General features: G+C 40.2%; 1 protein-coding gene across 5 annotated transcripts in view; it reads right to left on the reverse strand.

Moving 5' to 3' along the window:
• The window catches only part of ABLIM1 (actin binding LIM protein 1), a 188,314-nt gene that overhangs the window by 139,126 nt on the left and 28,814 nt on the right, over positions 1 to 20,374 (reverse strand). For 2 of the 5 annotated variants that reach the window (XM_083866622.1, XM_083866621.1), the window contains exon 1: positions 642 to 808. The exons of 2 other annotated variants lie outside the window; for them this stretch is intronic. In XM_083866622.1, coding sequence (XP_083722748.1) covers positions 642 to 681 — 40 coding nt within the window. In that variant the 5' untranslated portion in view covers positions 682 to 808. Of the gene's footprint in view, positions 1 to 224; positions 323 to 641; positions 809 to 20,374 lie in introns of those variants that run through there. One more of the 5 variants, XM_083866617.1, reaches the window with a different exon arrangement.

The following is a 20,374-nucleotide window of genomic DNA, read 5'->3' on the forward strand; positions in this document are numbered from 1 at the left end:
GGTGTGCTCAGTCAGTAACACACAGATTGCACAAAGCTTCTCGAGGTTAAATACCAAAGAAATCTGCCCTCAAAAGCACCCTAACACTGGCAGGTGAGCAGCTTTTCTTTCAAAGCATCAATTAGAAATACTCTGAACTCTTATGCCACCTGCCACTACAGAACTCTAAAACCTCTTTTTGCAGAACTCACCCCCCAGCAACAGCATGCTGTCATCATATTTACCTAAAAGATGAGAAACTTCAAAAGACAGCAGTGAATTATCTCTTACAAAAATACACAGGGAATCAGAGCTGGATAAAAAGCCTGTTTAATTCCCCTGAGTTGTGCTCTGCTCCCTATGCTCAGATATCCATGCCAGAGAAGCAACACATGGGTACATGCACACACTCTTCAGCCAAGTAACAAAGTCCACTGTTCATAAAACACACCAGGCTGGGGAGGTGTTTAACTCTTAAATCAGTAAAGAAAAACAAACTGAAATAAACTGCTTTTCTTATCAGAAAGATCCCAGTTTCTGTCCAACAGAAGTTTCTCAGCCTAACTTCCCTCTGTAAATCCAAGAACCAATGTCCTGTGGATGGCTTAAGCTGTCACTTATCATTAGAGATTTACATAGCCAAGCAATAATCCAGGACAAACCTTTGCCGTTTGTGGAGCTCTGGTGTATTTCTAGTTCCATTTGTGCTCTCAGGCAGTATTGTTCCTGCACCTCAAAAGCTACAGCCTCACAGAGAACGGATGGCAAGCTGGAGGAACGAGTGAGAGCCTTCAGAGGTGGCTCACTCTGTGGCTGCACTCCTACTATTTCCTGGGTTGAACAGTATGAAAGGGAGTGGCTCAAGCAGAATAGGTGTGTCTGTGTTCCCAAACAGTTTAAAGGAAGAGTGAGTGTTTTCCTCTAGATATTATTCCATTACTAATCGAGACCTTGGCATGCTGTCTTTCAAACAATGACATATCTTAATGTTCTGACCATCTCAAATCAGCTGATATTATTGATAACTTTCTTTTTCATACAAAAGGATCCTAACCCATCAGCCTTAAATGCTGCAGCCAGAGTTCATTCTGTCCTAAAACTGTTTTCTGTCTATTTTACTCTGCATCTCATCTCCATTCCACTGCTGCTGTTTTATGGCTACGCTGCACCTAAGCAAAGGAGGAAGAGCCTGTGAAAGAAACACTGTTACCCATTTCCACACACACTTAGAACAAGGAGCACTGAAGTCCCAGGCATCTTCCCTCTGTTCCCTCCCGGACAGAGGCAATTACGCTGACTGTAAGTGCAGACTTCCAGGCGTTTCCTTCTACGCAGTTGCACATAGCCAGAGACAAACTGTTCCTTGAGCAGCTGAATTAATGAATCTTTTTGTTCTGATTGATTTGCGTCCAACATCCTCAGCACCCATCGGGTTTGCCCTACCTCCTTGTACCATCCTCTTGGCAATACCATTCCCAGAATTACTTCCAGTTCCTTTCCATTTGTCTGCTTTCCCAGTTCCTTTCCATGTCCATTAAATCATCCACAGAACCCTTAAGCTGTCTTCTTTAACTGCTTTAGATTCTGTCTGAATTTCTGCTCACACCTCCTGAGCTGCACATTCTCTTCTTTCACTCCTTCTCCCCTGTACTAATGGTTAGAACTTTTAGTTCTGTTCCCCTGGAAGGAGGAGAGAGGGAAGAGTGGAAGAGAAGATGTTTCATCCTCATCCTAGGAAATTTGACTGAAAAGCAGCCAAGCACAAGGTGCAGAAACTGACAGCTTGCAACCTGAAACCCTCTCCAGAACACACTTGCTCTCTGTACATTATTATGGACTGAGAGATGCTGCTGAAACAAGAACCCCATTTTATCACTGACATTGCACTTCAGATAATAAAAAATTATCACTTCTCCTCTAAACATGAATGAAAATATGCCAGAAACACATATAAACTTTTGGCTTCTTGGTTGGGAACTGCTAAACATGACCAAATTTTGGCCAAGTTTTATTTTTATTCCTTCTTTCAAACACTAAATCCTGAATTTCCTGGACTCCTGACTTCATTTTTCCCACAATGAATTGTCATCTTCTCAGCCAGCTTGTTAAAAATACAGTCATTTAGAGGCACAGAGAAATGCAAACACAGGCACAGAACCTGGTCTCTCTACCTTTATTCTCACCCTGACAATGTTCTCCTGTGGTTTTATAGATTTTGTTTGCTGTCAAATTAAGTGGAGTGCAGGACAGGGTGTTTACTCCATTTAGACTTTAACATGCCTGACTGAAAATGAATAGCTCATCAGAAACACTGTTTTCTTTCCATCCCCATTCTTCTTTTTAATAATCAAAGCACTCCACACTTTAATTACCATTACTAATCCTCTGACGTGGTAAGCAGATACAATTATTCTTGTTCTACAGACAAAAAATTAAACTACTATATTCCCAGGTAGTGTTGACCACTAGAATTTATTTATTTTATTTGCTCTGCTCCAATGTACAACTGCATGTTGTGTTTCTGTCCCAGATGAAATGGTGAAAAGGAGCTCCATGGGCCCAGAAATAAGTTCTTCTGTCCTCATTAGGAGATAAGTTCCTCAAGTTCACCAGTGTGGTTTCTTCCATTAACCACATTTATGTATTTTTTGTTTAGGGGAAGAGGTGAAGAAGGAAGATGAGAATGATTCAATACACATCTCTATTTTGTACATGTCATCACATTCTCTGTAGCTGAGTATTATTAGTACCTGCAACATTAGACATCATAATCATGACAGATAAAAATATAAGTCATCCATATGGCTATTTATGTACCAAACATCACCTCTCTAATACATATGATTACATATTCACTTTCATTCATGTCCAGTTAACTGATCACACCTTGTAGCTTTGTACACCACAATCGCTTCTCGTTGGACAAGTCCTGAGTCCCATCTCAGGACCTTTTGTTTCCTAAAGCTGAAGGTCCAGTCTTCCAGGAATTTCAGAGTATTTGAAATTTGCCAGTGTGCTGCCATAAACACTGTATGTTGTTCTCATGAAAAAAAAAAAAAAAAAAGCCACGTAAATCTTGCCAAGTGACAAGACTTGGAAATACTGCAGTCTATTATGCTCAGCAGAGAGATGTTTTTGTTGGCTATTAAAGCTCAGTTGAGACTTTCTGGCCGTTAGTTCTCCAGCAATTTCATCGGATTTAGCTTATTCCATCCTACACAGTTCTCAGGCTTATTGTAATTCCTACAAAGTGATTGAGAATAATCAATCCCTGTGCTGCAAGGGATACACAGAACTACACTGTTGCCAGAAAAACAAGACAACAGCATTCTCCATGACACCATCACACAAACCAACAATCTGACATTTCTTGAATCTAAAAGTTCATTTGTACAATTTTCCTTTTTTTATCACCCCTTTTTCCCCCTGCAGTCATCATATAACCCAAACAGAAGCTCCCACATTCATGAACTACCTACTATCCGAAAACCTACTAATCAAGAATGTTACCAGCCACTTCAGAAAACCACAGATCCATGAATCAGCACATTCCCACGGCATCTAGTGGGAGACAGGCAAGGCATCAGAGTTTTTCCTTCAAGTTTCAAAATAATTTCTTTCTAGGTGACATTTGACCATCTTAGCTGAGCCTGCTCCATGGAAGATTTTATCTCTGTTGAGATATTCTTTCCATACTACAGATGAGGAAAACACTGGGCAAACTGAGTGATCTTTCCAGGACAACAAATCTCTGTGCCCAGCTTAGAAACTGAATCGAGGTCTCGTGAATCCCAACCCAAAGGTCTAGCCATCACACCTCCAGTTTAAAGAAAATTAATTATAAAAAAAAAAAAAAAAAAAAAAAAAAAAAAAACAGAAGGAAAACAAAAACAACCCTCAGAGACTTTAAAGGGTACCAATAAGCTCTTACCAAAGGAAATGAACTTCCCCTGCTCCCTCATAGTTTATCTTCTTATGTGTTCTCACTTCAAGTCCCATATAATGGAAAATGTCCCCGCACAGTCCCTGTGGGTGCCACAGCCTGTTTACCAGAGCTGGTTCTTAAGTGACAATGCCACAACCAACACATCACAGGAGCAAAATTACAAGCAGAATCTTCCTCACTATTTCAGCAAACAATTTCCTTCACCTCCCAATACAGGCTGACACTGCTGATTGCTGGTAATTCTTCTCATTTACAGTTTCCAGGGATGATTCCTCCAGATTTTTTGCCCCGTTCTTTGAAATTATTACATCAGTGTCATTGTCTCTGCCTTGCAGCAGAAACAAATTTACAATAACATCCTTGGAGCTGGCACACAGCAATTATTTTCAAGTGTAACTGCTTAGAACAAATATTATGCCATGTCTCCTGTGCTCCAGAAAAATGAAAGTTTATAGACATATAAAATGCAGCCAAGCAAACACTCCTTTCTTGTGCATTTCTAATTGCATCCTAATTATAGCATTTTACATGCATTTATGTACCTTTCATCCTAGGGTATCCCAGAGCATTTTGTAAACTGTCACATGGTTTTAAAAGGAGGCCTATATTAACCCAGAGCTACTCACACCAGACATCTCTAGAATCCAGTGCAGCAGCCTGTAGATAAATTCATTATGAGCGAGATTTGGGCCAACGGCAGAACACTGGATCTCTGTAGTTAGCTAAAGATCCTCCCTCCCCCTTCAGACATCATTTGAAATTCTTGCATTTCATCCATTTCATTTGATGGTCTCAATGTTTTAAAAACATTAATTAACTTGTACATATTTTAATTAGTTAAGGCATAAACAAAGATCTAAAACCTGCAACAGGAAGTGCTTAAGGGAAAAAGCTTTAGAACCAGGGCAAATACTCAGACATCCTTCTAGATTCTCACATTGCAGGAAAAAATTAGCTTTAGAATACCTCCAGCTATAGCTATAGCACCTAATAGCTATAGCACCTAATAGCACCTATTTTCTACAAGTTTTTTTCTAATTCCCTTTGAATATGTCCCTGCTTTTTATTAATCTACACTCTGAAGTAGTGAGCTCCATCCTCTATTCCAGTGCTATATGAAGAAATGCTTCCGAAAGAGCTTTTGTTTTGATTTGATTAGGTTGAGGCCAAAATACATATAGCCTCAGGAAAAAGAAGAAAAAAAATTCTCTACATGCTTCTTTTGCACAAAGATCCTACAATATTTTATCATGTCTCTCAACACTGCTCAGTTTTACAGGTAAAAAAACATAGGAGCTAATTTTTTCCAACAAAATAATCTGATACAGGCTTCACATCTGCATGAATACAAGCTGTTTATTTTTAGATGCCTAATTTTAGGCAGCTCGTTTTAAAAATTCCACCCATACAGACGCCAAGTTATTTTCCGAGGTCACACATTGAGGCAGTGACAGCCCTGATGAAAAAGCCCAGGCATCCTTGTCCTCACAATCATTATCAGAAGGCAAAGAGAAGGGGTAAATTGCACACTCCCCAACATATCCACGCAGGAAGGAAGGAGACTGAGTCAATTCTACTGGGATTTCAATCTACGCTTGTTAGAAACACAGATATTCCAGTTGGGATACACTGAGCGTTAAACAGTCTCTAGACTAAAATGGCAGCCTCCCATTATTAACAATTTGCCTTTTCCTAAGCTAAGCTAAGTGTTTGTAAAGCCACAAGAACATGTAACCTCTCTCTGCTTTTCCATGCTCCAAGGTAGCTTGGAAACTTGCTGATACTGATTGCTCTCCCCTGACTTGGCTTTAATTCAGGCGCCAGGCAACGGATCACAAATGGATAAAGCGAAGATAAAATATTTGGCAGACAATTGACTGTCACACGCTTTCTGTTGCCAAGAAACAAAACAGGATGTATTAGAATTATCTCATTAATTAACTTTTCTGTAATTCTATTTTTTATTGGCATCTTGTTGGTTAAGCAAATGGCTTTTTCTTTCAGAAGAAAAGTGTGCTAAGCCTAAACAGGTACTTTTAATACATCAGAGGTTGGCATTTAACAGATCTTTACAATAAATAAATTTGGCCCAGATCCTCTGCTAGTTATAGTTGATTTTGCTTGCTGATACAAAAAACCTCAACCCTTTCTTTTTGAAAGAGATTAGGTTAGTGAAGAGATAGGTTTACCTCAGCTGACAATCTGAATCCTAATTTTCTGCCATCTTTTTTCCTTCAGCTTCAGGTAGTTACTAAATTATTTACTACAGGGCTGAAATCACGATTTGTTGTTTCATTCATTGTTTTTAAGAAGTTGAGTGCAGATTTTTTCTAATTTTGATACAAGTTAGTTTCAACTGTGATCCACTTGCCAAACAATTCTCCTGGAAAAGAAAAATACCCAGATCCTGTCAGTGGCAAAATAATGTTTACATCCTTAATTTTTTTTCTGAGGAGGACTCTTACTTTTCAAGAAGCCAGCTAAGACCTAAATGAAAGGCCTGGCTGAGGGATTAATTCACAATGAGTAATAGCTGTAATGATTGTCAGACAACAAAAAATTGGTCTTTATTACATTAAAATAAAGCCTAGGTCTGTAAACACTGGCCATGAAAAAAGCTTACTGATGCTCCCACAGGTATTTTGAACATGTGAATGTTTGCTACAGCAAGTTAAACCAGACCAGAAATGCTGAAGTCTACATTCAGTGTACACCACTATGAGCACAACAGCATAGTTTTGAAAAAGATGATGGTTTAAACAGTGTCTCCACTGTTTTGTTTAATGTCAGTGAAAACTTTTTTTATGCCCTGAATACTGTTCAGAGTGAGGCAGGGTTTTGTTTATGGTCTACAAAGAGATGCAGAAAAACAGGGAAGTAAACCCAATTTTCTCTGTAAATCCTGCATGAAAATGTAGATGTTTCTAGCCCACAGCATAAACAGTGATAGGCAAAAGTCAATATTGCAAATGTTCTTCTACAGCCTCAACAAAAGCCGCAGTATCTGAGTCAGGATTTTTAGCACAACACATCACACACGACTGTCAGCTCAGGAGCTCCTCAGGCTGTGACATGATACACCAGGACATGAGCAATATTCAGTGTTATGAGTTCCTGAGACTGTGCCCACCCTCAGCAGCTGCCCTCCCACATGCCATGGTGGGAGTCTTTAAAATGGAAGTTTATTTAATTTAACGGTGTCTCTGTGAAATCACATCCTTTGCAAGAATGAAAGAGTATGCTAATGTAATCTTTAAAGTGAAGAGATCACTGTTCTTTTGTATAAGAAATTGAGGTGTGGGACTGAGATGAAAAGTATCATACCCAAGGGGAAGAACGGATGCAACTTCCCAGTGTATCACATCTGGCTGTCCATTATCACAGGTTGTAACACCCCACAACTCCCTATAGAACCTGATGGAGCTCCAGCTCAGCTTGATCAGGTTCTGTGAGATGTTGTGTAGTGAGGTGGGAACTGGACTCTTCTCCCAAGTAACAGACAATAGGACAAGAGGAAATGGCCACAGCTTGTGCCAGGGAAGGTTTCAGCTGGATGCCAGGAAAAGGTTCCCCACAGACAGGGTTGTCAAGCACTGGAACAGGCTGCTCAGGGAATGGTGGAGTCACTAACATTGGAGATATTTTACAGATCTGTGGATGTGGCACTTGGGGACATGGTTTAGTGCTGGATGTGTCACTGCTGTGTTAACAGTTGAACATGATGATCTTAAATGTCCTTTCCAGCCTAAATGACTCTTTGTTCTATGTAATGTTTACAAGTTCCATGGGAAAGCTGGTGTAGGGATTAACTTTCCTTTAGTTCCTATACTGAATTTATTTATGGCATGTTCATAAACTTCTCTTGTCACAACTTCATCCATTGTTGAAAATGGCTCTTTTTTCTCCCTTCACAAGTAGCATACACTTTTTGATGCATGTTGTGACAGGTACATTTCTCTTTGACTGAACTGAAGCAACACATCCCTGTTTAGAGACCTACCCAGCACCATCCTGTCATGAAACAAGGCATCAGCATTCTTCGCTGTCATTCATACCCCAGTAAACTCCAACTGTATGGCAAAACTCCTTCTTCTTAGTCCCCATGCACCCAAAGGTCTCTTTCTAGGTAAAACTGATTTTTAACCCATTTCTAGAATCCACAAGGCAGTTTTTGCTTGGTTTAAGTGCAGATGCACCTTGTGGGAATATTAAAAATGAGAACAAAAGAACAGTGTAGCCCAACAAAAAAAGAAGTTGTCTCTTCAATAAGTTAGAATTGCTTCAATAAATCACAAATATATCTAAAGACTGAGACTCAAAACTCTGCTAGAAGGGAAATATGTCAGACAGTTACAGGTTTTTATGGTCCTACATTTGCTTTAAGTATTAAGCACTGTTGATAGATAAGAATATTGGAAGAATTCAAATGATACTCTTTTTTTTTTCCTTTGCTACAAGGCAATTTTTATCTCAGCCTGTTGGATTATATTAAAAATTCTTTCATTAAATTTTTATCACCACTGGTTTTTCTACATATGAGATGTGACTCTAGACTAAGGAATTTCTTTCTTATCAGTGGGATTAAAGCAAGGTGATACAGAAACATAAACAAAAGGAGTTTTTTACCAGCATAAATTTAACATATCTCATTAATAGGCTCAATGGGAATATCAGGATATAACCAGCAGTGAATTCGAGTAATTAATGTTGGGGGGTGGTGTTTGTTTGTTTTGGTTGTTTTTCTTATTTTCCTAGAGTAAGCTGAGAAAACTGAAAGTGTTAATATAACAGATTTCAGGAGCATCTGCACTCAGTTATTTAACAAATAAGCAGTAAAGGAAGTTAAACCATTAGAAATATGCAGGATTAAAATTGACACCAGGATTAAAATTGATAGCAGTTATTAAGGCACAAGAAAGGAAGATTTATTCTTTTAATTCACATTCACATGCTTTTATACCTGCACATTTTCTTTAGAAGTAGGGCAATGGCAGTTGCTTCATGTTAAAACACACAAGGGATGCCTCACAGAATCTCTGGTTCTATTTATTTATTTATCACCTGTGTTTCAAAGGACAGAGATGGGAACCATGTCCACCGTTACCTGCCATATCTAAGTGGCAGTTCCACACTGCTATTCGTGTTACTCAGTGCTCCATGCATTATAAACCACACACTCAGAACACAGAGAGCTCATCTGAGTGCAACTCCTTATTCCATTCTGCCCAAATTTTCTGCTACAGCAAGCAGAAATCTGTCAAGGACTTACACGTGAGACAAGAGACCAAAAATATTGAAATTCACATGGACCATCACTCATTTGTCAGGTCACTCACCACACGAAGGACAAAGTTTAAAAGGAAGAGCCCTGACAAGCAAGAGCAATGCTTGGGGGATGGAGGAGGAGATCACTGCTTGCGTGAATGCTGAAACTCCTCTGATGTCAGATCCTACCTCATGGCCAGGGCTTGCTTTTGCAAGCAGCCCACTGATAACCTTACTGTCACTTAAGATATGAGTAAGAATGATAAGATTTCAGCCTAAAAAAAGTACAGCCTGTGCCTACTGCGTGCAGACCACAGTGTACAGGTCGAATTGCAGAAGGGCAGGAGCCCCTACATTCAGCAGTCTTCTGCCATCAGATTCCCAGAGCCTTAAAAGAGAATCACAGAGAAAATCCAGCTGGAAGGAACCTCTGGAAGTCTCTAGCTCAAGCTTCTGCCCAAAGCAGGGCTAGTTCCAAAACCTGATCAGGTTGCTCAGGGCCTTTTTCCATCAATGTCTGAAATCTCCAGAGACTGCACAACTTTTCTGGGTAATCTAATCAAGGGTTTGGATACATGCATTGTGAAAAAAGATTTCCTTCTATTTAGTAGGAATTTCTCTTGATGCACTTTGTGACTGCTGTTTTCTGCTCTTCCACTATGCACCAAGGAGAGTGTGGGAAGGGGTTTATACAGCAAACATGGATCCACTCAGGTAGTTGAAATCATCAGTTCTACCTGCCCTTAGCATTCTCTTCCCCAGGCCTACACAAAGCCAGGGCCTTCAGCTTTTCCATGTAGGTCCCAAGCTCCAGATCCCTAACCATCACTCTGCTGCAGTTGCTCATTTGTCAGCCCCTTTTTTGCACAGGAGGGTGAGTGTAAAACAGGAAAAAAATTGGAAATTATTCCAGAGGAAGCCCTCAGTACTGAACATAGAGGAGCAATTACTTCCCCTATCTGCCAGCTATGTTCTGCCAAATCTTGTAAATCTTACTCTACTCTGCCGCAAGATTTCAGTGTCACCAGGACACACTGCTGACTCATGTTCCAGCCCCTCAGGACCTGCCAGTCTTTTTCTGCAGAGGTGCCACCTGGCCAGCTGCTCCCAGAATGGCAAGCCCATCCAATGTGCACGATTGTCACCGTCTTTGCCATCACACAGTCCTTGCTGGCCCATTCTTCCAGAATGCCCAAGTCCCTCTGAATGGCAGCTCTGTTCTCCCTGCAGTGCCCTGACTGTTTCTCCCAACCTGATGTCACACGTGAACGTGCTGAGGAGACATTCTGCCCCACCACCAAGGTCACTGATGAGGATGTTGGACAGAGCAGCTCCAGCACCAAGCCCTGAGGTACAGTGCTTGGCACAGGCTGTTGGCTGGACACTGATACTTTAAGCCTGAAGGTCTAGCCAGTTTTCCACAAACTGTAGTCCACCCATTTGGCCCATAATCCCCTGTTTGACTACAGTTATGCTATGTGAAATCAATTTCTTTGTGTAGTGGCTGGGAGAATAGTGAGCACACTTCTCAAAGCTGCATCCCTGTTACACACTGAAGTCCAGACAGAAATGGAATCAATAAATCAGCTGGTTTGTGTCACCAGCTGAGAATTCCTCCCTTTCTCCTGTATTACTACAATAACTTACTCCTTCTGTCCATCTTTTTCCTATTATATTCACAGAAGGGATACCAGCAAGGCCTTTTAACACCTCATTCTCCTGTTATTAATTAATCTGCTCTCCTGCAAAGAACAGAAGCAGCTAAGATGTGGTCTGTTTCTCCCATTTAAAGAATGGGCTGTTATAGTCAGCCATCCATCCCAGATGAATCAGAAAACAATTCTGGCCTTCAGCCTCTGAGAACCCTTGGAACAATTTTCAGAAAAAAATTAATACAAGCAAATGAAATTTAGATGGCATTTAACTGAGCATTTAGTCAGCAGTTTATGCACATTGGTGACACCCACACATCAATTCTACTAATTTTTACCATGAGTTTCATATTCACTCCATGACAAATCGAAAGTGAAAAAAACCCCACCCAACAAATAGCTGGCCTTTTAGCAGGCTGTCTGTGTGCACTAAAGGGATCAAAAGCTGCACTCAAGGCCAGCTGTGCTGCCAAAGCAGGCAGTTCAAAATAAATTCCACCTGGAGTACCTGTCTGCCATCAGCAATGGGAAAGGCTGAATAATACATTCCTTAAGGACACCTGCAATGGAAACATAAATCCTTTGTTCCACTCTGAGCAACTGTGCTTTTTGTGTGGACACCTTTACATGGATCACATATTCCTGGAAGCTCAGTTTCCAGATAACTTCATTACAGTGTCACTAATTTTTCCAGCTCAGAATTATTTTCAGCTTCAGATCAAATGCTATTTTTAAACTTAAACCCTGGCAAGAAAATTATCCTGGTGGTGTCTGGACTAAATTTATGATTAGTACTATTTTTTCATCAATCTAAAATACTAAAATTATACCGAACTATGGTGTTACCTACAAAAAAAAAAAAAAAAAAATAATAATAAAAAAAACCAAAACACCAACAAAAAAAAAAAACAACAACAACAACCAAAAAAAAAAAAAAAAAAAAAACCAAAAAAAAACCACCAAAAAACAACCCACAAACTAAAGAAACCAAAACCCTTAAATGCTATATAGTCTTAGACTCCACATTTAAGAGAGGTCATTTAGTATCAAAGATATGAGACTTTATTTTCCTCATCTCTAGGCCACCCATAACTTATTCCAAGAGGAATATGTTCTAGTTCTTTTAAAATCTCCCTCTGATCTGGCCATATTAAATCCTCCCCCTTCCCCTTTTCTAGTCATCTCTCTCAGCAAACATAGACATACTCTTCACTATGATCATAAAATAATTTGCAAAGCAGGAATTCCTGGAATTCTAGAATGAAATCCTCATTTTCCAAAAAGTGACATTTAGAAAAATTTGAGAGTACAAGCAGCTTACAAAGTAAACAAATGAGCTGGGTCATCATAGAAGTAATTCTTACTGTTCTTCAATTATAACCACATAAGAAAACCAGAAATCTAATCCTGGAAATAATCAGCAGTACCTCCAGCCCAGTACAAATTTTACACTGTCAGAAATTAAAACACTGCTCTTCTATGCAAATGATGTTACTTTTGAGTAAAGATACATCAAAATCAGGAGAAAAAATAGCCTAAGTGTTTCTATCCCATTGAAGTTGTTTAAAAAAGAAAAAAATTTCTAGCATATAATGCAATTAAAGCAGATGATAAATCCTGACTCTCTAGAAAGCACAGCTTCCTACTCAATTCTGCTGTACCAGAGCACATGCTCCTTTCCAACACAAACACACCCAAATGTGAAGGCATCTTCTCATAAATTTAAATACACACTATGAATAAAACTACTGTAAGGCAAGCTGACAGGAGACAAGTTGGGAATACCTTGGAAATATTTTAAATAGCTCCAGTGCCTTGGAGAGGTAATTAACCGTCCTGTCCTAGAACTAAATAATACAAAGGCTGAAATGCATATTTCAGAGCTGCCTGCAGTGAAACTCCTATTTGCAGCTCAGAATAAAGAAGTTCTATTTAAGGAAAAATCTACTTGAGGGGAGGATGGCTCCAAATCTTTCCTTAATTGCATTCTCACTTAAACTCCTTGTGTAAGACCCATTACCCACTGGAGCAGTGAGGTCTCTGCAGACAAATACACACAGACTGACAAACAAACTTGCATTGTTGCCTGTCCAAGTGACCTCCAGGGTATGTCCCTGGTTGCCCCACTGGGGTTAGAACACAGCACTGACGGTGGTATCTCTTCCAAAGCTGGGGACAAATTCCTCTGCCTTTCAAACAGGTGAGGGAAGATCTGTGTGTCCTCAGAACAGTAGGAGAGCCACCTGCAGGAGCCCTGCCATGTTCCAGGAGGCCTCTGGGAAGCGAGGGGTGTGAGCCAGGCTGGGACACTGCTGGCACAGGGCAGCTGCTGCCAGCCAGGACAGCCAGGGACAGGAACAGCTTCACAGCCCGCCCTGACTCCAGCTCCTGGACAGCATCCACACAGAGCTCTGCCAGGGCTCAGCCTTTAGCCTGGTGCAGATAAGGCTGACAAGCAAGGCATAAGGTACCAGAGCACTTGATGGCTTGATGGCACCTCTGACAATGGAGGGCAGCTCTTTAGTTGTGACCCTAATGTGCCATCTCATTGCAGCAGACCTCAGATCTCTCAGATCCGTGGCAGTGCTGTTGTGGAAACAATCGATTCAATAGCAAGAGACTAAGACTCTCGGGAAGTCAATGCATTTAGCAACAGACAGGACAGAAAATTGAAAAAAAAAAATCACCTCTGCATATTCCTCAGAACTACCCCATAAAAGCAGAGGCCTTTTCCAGGCAGCTCCAAGTATAAAAGAGATCTCCTGTGATGCTGAATTAGTGCCCATGACCAGTACAAACCTTTAAAAATACCCTGTGGCAGGGCTCTGAATTTGAAGAGATGTTCAAACATCCTTCTTCAACCAGCAGAAAAAGGAACCTGTCAGAATATTCTCAATTTTTCCACGTGGCAGAGTGGCCCAGGCACAACATAAGAGTGATATTCAAGCTGTAATTTAGAGAGCAGACATAACAAATAGCTCAGAGCAGTTCCCATGCACCCATCCTTTCCTCCTTTTTTTACAGCCTTCCTGAATTTAAAAGGGAGGGTTTTTTATGCTTTTTAAAAACAATCTTGGCTGAGTCACTAATAAGAACAACAGCAACAACAAAAAATTACACTCCGAGACTAACTGGCAAGATCTGGCAGTACAGGAGGCCCTCAAGGCACAGAGCCAGACAGCTGGAGCTCACTGGCCAGGTGGTGCATTTGTTCCTTGGGGAACCTGCCATTAGTCTCACCCAGCAGCTGAACCACAGAATAATTCTGGCTTAAGTGCTGGAAAAAGTGTTTAAGGACTTGCTCTCTCAGCTGTGGGTGAAGGTGGCAAACAGCAGAGCCAGGGTAAAGCAAATGTAAATTACTGCACTGGGAGTAGGAGGTAGGCAAAATGTGCCAGATTTAGAATGAGTCCTTAGTCCCTGATGTAGGCTTGAGGCAATGGTTTCCCACAGAGGAGAAACTTGGACACTGAGGACATGGCCCACTGGAATACTGCAGTGGATCCCTCTTTACAATAATTACCTACTGTGGCACTGAGGATGTAGACAGGCAGAATTATTTTTGAATGCTGGCAGTCTTTACACACAGACTGTAATGGGTTTTCTGCCTGCAGACATTTCAGAAAATTAATTCAAATTAACTTCTGAAATGGATTACAGAAACTACTTCAAAGCCTTTCATGGACACTCTCATTCATAAGTAAGAGTGACCTTTATCAATTTCAGTTAGCTCATTACAAGAATAAATTAGGATCAATCAGAGCCCCTTTAACTCTGAATTCACTTCTTTATTTAGTTTGGATTAATTGTTCCTATGTCTCTCTATCAGACCGTGTCAAGCTATGAGGCTGGAGAACAAATGGAAAGAAACAAACATGCCTGCAATATCTTCCTGGTCATTACACTAAGCTCCCTGTAACACAACATGTTATCATGTAAGGCTGTTACATTCTTGGTTCTAACACCAAAGTAACTGTGGCTATAAAACTCATTGCTTTGGATAAAGGGAAAATATCCTAGTATTATCTGAAAGTGATACAGAGACATTGGATTGCCTGGACCACTTGCATTGTTTCATTCATATTTTCGCTTCTCCAGGGCTGTAACATCCACAAAAGTTCTGAGCACACTTAACTCCCCCAGAAGGTCTCAAACCAATGACAGGAGTAGTGAACAAGAGTAGTGAACAACTGGTAAATCTGTCATATTTAAAATCCTTTTGTCTTCCCACTTCACTATTCCCTAAATCCCATTACCAGAGAACTGGTTTTGTATTGGTGATTACACTGATGCACATGGGACAGCACAGCCAGGTACCAGCTGCAATTACAGCATTACAGAAAACTGTAGTATTTCCCACAAATATAAGGCAGCAAAAGCCTTGTGTATTGCAGAAAAGCAACCCTTGGAATAGTCAGGGGCAGCCTTCCTCCCACCACCAGTTCCCTGGAAAGGTTAGGTTACGGCTGGAGGTCAGTGAGGGACAAGGAACACGGGGGTCAGGAATGACAGGGTCCCATTCCCCCACATCAGAAAAAGCAGCAGAAGCAAATGACGCATCTGTCGGGCCTCGCTCCAAAGGCAATCGCAGCGGAATGCTGCGGATGCTGCCAACTGTGATCTGAGCTGCACTCAACAGCCCTCAGCTTCTCCTCAAGTGCAGACTATGCACAGAGACTACTGCGGGAGCTGAAAGCAGTGAACCAAAACACCCTGCATTCTATACAATTTTCAGAGCTGGAAATAGGCTCAAGGATCTGGTAGCAGTTGCTGAGCACTGAGGGTTTTCCTTATAACCAGGGTTGCCAGCTGCCTCACTTGTGGACAGGAATAACTTGTTTTGACAGATTTACTGCTCTTGCCATTTCCCCCCAAACCTTTAATGAAGTTTTTATGAACCATTTCCTTCAAACACCCTTTCACGAGTTGACAATGCAAGGAAGTTACATTTGCAGAGTGGAACAAAGTCAAACAGACAGATGGGAGGCAAAACAAGCTGAGAAGAAACTCACGCTGCTTGCCAAGCATCTTCCTTATATTTTCCACAACAAGCTGTAAGCACTATCCCCCACTTACTCAAATGTCACGTTTTTTCTAAGATCACGATTTTTAAGTCACCTTATACTCTCTTACAGCATTACTAAATTAACAGAATTAGTCAGACAACCTTTTTGCCTCATTGGAGGTGTAGCTTTGTTATGTGTGGCAAGACTCTGTATTTATTGCTCATGTACCTAAAGTGATGAGCAGTGGAGGAACTGAGCAGCATTCCACTAATCCAGCCCGTGTGACATTGACTTCCTAAGGAAAATCAGCCCACTGCCTGTGTGCTAACTGAAGGTTTCACCAGTTACTTTGAAATTCAGATGACTGTAAACCTTCGGGACTCCAGAGACTAAGCTGTACTGTCAGTGAAACCTGGAACAGCAGAAACCAAGGCAAGTTTGTCCTTGTGTTGCCACCTATTTTAGTTACTATGGGTTTGCAATATGCATGCACAAGGAGGGAGTGTGACAGGAGGGGGTTACCATGATTCTCCTTGTGTTTAGCATTGCTCACTGGGTGATGTTGTGGAAGTGCCAACATTACCAGCACAGAGCTGTGAGCAGAAAGGCAGCAGGAGTGAAGCAGGGAACAGCAAGAAGGAGGCGGTAAGGAAACGCCCGCAGTGGCATCCAAGATGTCTGAGCTCAAATCCCACCTGTGTCAGAATTCTTGAGGAATCTTGGGCATACCATGGTAAAATGTTAAAACGAATGTGCGCTGGAAAACAATGGTTGTTTCTACTTGCCTTAGGTCTAACACTAAGACTGACAAAAACCTGTAAGTACTTGAAGTGCTTTGCCTTCTTTAATTGTAGGTTTCCTGAAAGTTCTTATGTAACATTTGTGCAGGAGATGAAAGAGAAACAGACCAGACTTTATGCTGCCTTACAGAAATGTGTGCCAGCCATCCACACTGTCCTCTGAATTATACATACAGCACCATTTGTCCCAAAGGATTCAAAGAGCTCTACAACCTTTAGTGCACTATGAAGTAGGCAGACACAAAGTCCTGATACACAGAACTCCCACTTTGGTGAGCAGGAGGGGTTTCACATTTAGAGGACCTGTTGGATAGGACTTGCCAATGCAGTGTTGCTTGGGAGTAAATCCAGACCCTGAGAGCACAGCAGATTGTCTGAAGCCTGTCAACTTCATCCTGTGATTAAAGTAATTATTTTTAAATGTGAGCAACTTTTTTGCTTTGTTTTACTGTCCATTTACATTTTGTAATAGAATGAAAAGAGGTCCAGTATTGACTTGCAGAAACATATGGGTACCCCTATTCTCTTCAGACAAAAAAAACCAAAACAAAACCTGAAGACACCCCAGGAAGGAAAAGCAGAGATGAAGAGATGTGAGAACAAAGACAACCTGTCACTTCACTTTGTGTTCTGCTTCCAGCTCCTCAGCCTAATGAAGACAGGCTCAAGGAAGGCAGCCTTGTGTGGGATGACTTCTACCAGTAAAATTGTAACAAAACAACCAGAAACAAGATGGTGAATGCAGTAACTCTATAAGCAAACTGTAACACTTAAGATAAGAAGCTGTTACATGGGATAAAACTTCTTGCAACAGTGAGACAAGAAGTGGAAAGTACCATAATTAAGTAACCAGACCCTATTATCTGTATTAAGTAACTTATTGATACATCTAAAAATATAACAAGCAGTTTAATGTGGATGAGAAAAACAACTACAATATTAAGCTTTGATCACCGATCTCTGAAATGGTTTCAGGAACTTCAATGCAGTCAGAATCTTGATTTCACATGGTATCAACCAGCACCTTTACAAGGAGCTCACAGCTACACTGCAATGCATAATTGACAAATATCCATTGGCAATATTCTTGATAGGCCAAGAATCTGTCATATTTCTTCCTCACAGAAATTCCCTGATGAGAGAAAAAAAAAAAAAAAAAAAAAAAAAAAAAAAAAAAAAAAAAAAGTAACATATTCCATGTAATGGTGTAATGGAATTAATTTTCTCTCTTCCTTTCCCCATCACATCTGTTTATTCCTGTACATAAGTGTGTGTTTCTACATTGTCACTGGGCAGGCAAACACTTGTTACAAGTGCTGCCTCCAGACTGACTGGCTTTGGTACACCACTACTTTGCAATAACTTTCTCCTCTTGAAAAAACTAAACAAGGAAGGAAAGAGGCAGGCCTGGGGAATGTAAAATGCTATTTGTCATGATGGGGCCTCAAGAGAAAGCAGTAAGTTATTTTCTTCTACTCTGTTGCATCAGTAATTTGCTAGAAGTCTCAATCTCTAAAAGCTGTTCTGAGAACTGCTGCCTTTGCCAGTTTCAAAGTCAAACTCATTTGTACCTATGGCCTTCACTGGAATAAAGGGAGGTGGTGGGTTCATCTGCATTAAGGAAAATACACGTGTCAGTGCTCCTCCTTTCACCTTATCAGCAGTCAGCAAGTGTTCAGGTAAAGCTGATAAGGAACTCTGCTCACAGGTACAGATTCATCTCAGGATATTTCTGAGGGACAGTTTCAGTTGAATAGGAATTATTTATTCTGATAAAAAAAGGCTGACAGGTCCAGATACATAGTCCATACTTTTAAAAAGTATTGGTTTAAACTACTTTTTCTGTAAATGAATCTTTATACAGGACTGGATGAGAAGTGTGCCTAGAAAGCTCACCAAACAAAACACCATGCTCACATTTCTGAGGCAGTTCCTGACACTGCCCAAAACAGACAATGCAGTGTGGTAAAGGAACAAGACAGGGATGGCAACAGAAATGGAAAACAGAATTACCAGACAAATAACTGAATCTCTTGCTTTATCTGATTAATGATGGTCTGTGTGTAATCTCTCAAAAATCAAATTCTATCTAAAATTTGCACCCCAAACCCCCTACAGTACTTGAATTTACTAGGTACTCTAAAAAATTAACCAAATATTTTTAAAGACTTTTTTAAGGAACAGAAAAGACCCATCCTGACCATTCCATTTCTGTTAAATCAACACTCAAGATAAAATCCTCACACATGGACAGAAAAATAATTTGAGAGTATTTACTTAAACACTCTAGTACTCTATCTTTCTCATTTGTAAAATGCCACTCTACTCTCTTACAACTTCATAAAGCACTGTCACTGAAGAATCCAATTACCAGAGTATCCAAATTTGTTTAAACCAGCTTTCAGAAGTAAAATCTAAATCCCCAAAATTACCCTAAATCTTTGGAGACTTATCCATATTGTCCCAGCCCCATGGTGTATTATTATACACATATAAGAACCACACACTTAATGGCAGCTACATGCTTCAGTAGCAATGGATTACAGCAAGTTGCATTTCTTCTAATTAAAAGACACCGTTTTTAAAATGAGAGAGAATCAGAGTCATCAACAATGGCCAGTCAGTGGTTCTTAATTGAAGAAACTGATGCTAACATCCATCTAATCCTCCCCCCTGTTACAGGCATCCTGGGAACTCTGTGGGGAAACAACAAGGGAATTGTAACAGCAGAAAGTAAAGTCTTATAAGTCTGGCATTAAACTTGTACATCTTCACTCATCAGGTGAATTTTCCAGACAAGATAAAATAACATTGGGACCTACACACACAAAGCCTCATAAGGAATATGTGCCCAATTTAATCAGACAGCCAAGAGCAGGGGAATACTCCTAAATCCTTCTGGTTTTCTGTTCCTAAGCTGACCCCATTAATTTGCCTGTTTCTCCTACACAAATTGTAAGGTTTTACCTTGGTTTTTTTCTGCCATTTTTTAAAATTTTATTGTATCATAAAATGTAGATGTCTACTCTTTCTGTTTGATTTTTAAATGGCAGTAACACTTTATAGATTTGAAAACAAAAGGACAGTTATTAAACACATCATTTTTGTAACTCTCAGGCTTTTGAAGTTTCAAAATGGAAAAAAGATTTGCTGCAGTAAATCTTCTTTTAAAATACTGCATGAAGATTATTCTCTTTTAAATAAGCAAATGGGTTTTTTCATTGCGTAGGATATGGAGTCCATGCTGTAAAGAATCCGGAAAAGTCTAGGCCTCTTTCATGTATGACTTTGATGATTACTCAGAAGCATAAAAAAAAAAAAAAAAAAAAGGGCATAAGCAATGCAAGGTTTAAAACAAAAAACACTTTCAGAAGATAAAATATCTTCCTAATGTCAGTCTCATCTCCCACCTAACCATGCAGCTTCTGTACAGTCTGCCTTTTGCCAAATCCCTTTTATAACCAGTAAAGGAAATGCTATTCATTTGCATGCAGCTGCAAAAAATAAAGAAGGTAAGGTTCTTACACTCATTTGAATATGAAATATAACACAATGGTTTAAGAAAAAAGAATCTCAATATTTTTAAAAATAGGAAAACATAAGATATTATTGATTACCTAATATACTGCATAGTTTAGAGAAAAACTGCAGCTACTTGTAATGAGGTGTGTCTACCACAGTCCTTGGTCTCATGAAGCTTCTACTCTGTTGCAAAGTGAGGAGGGG

This window comes from Zosterops lateralis (genome assembly GCF_965231275.1).
Source record: "Zosterops lateralis genome assembly, chromosome: 8".
NCBI lineage: Eukaryota > Metazoa > Chordata > Aves > Passeriformes > Zosteropidae > Zosterops > Zosterops lateralis.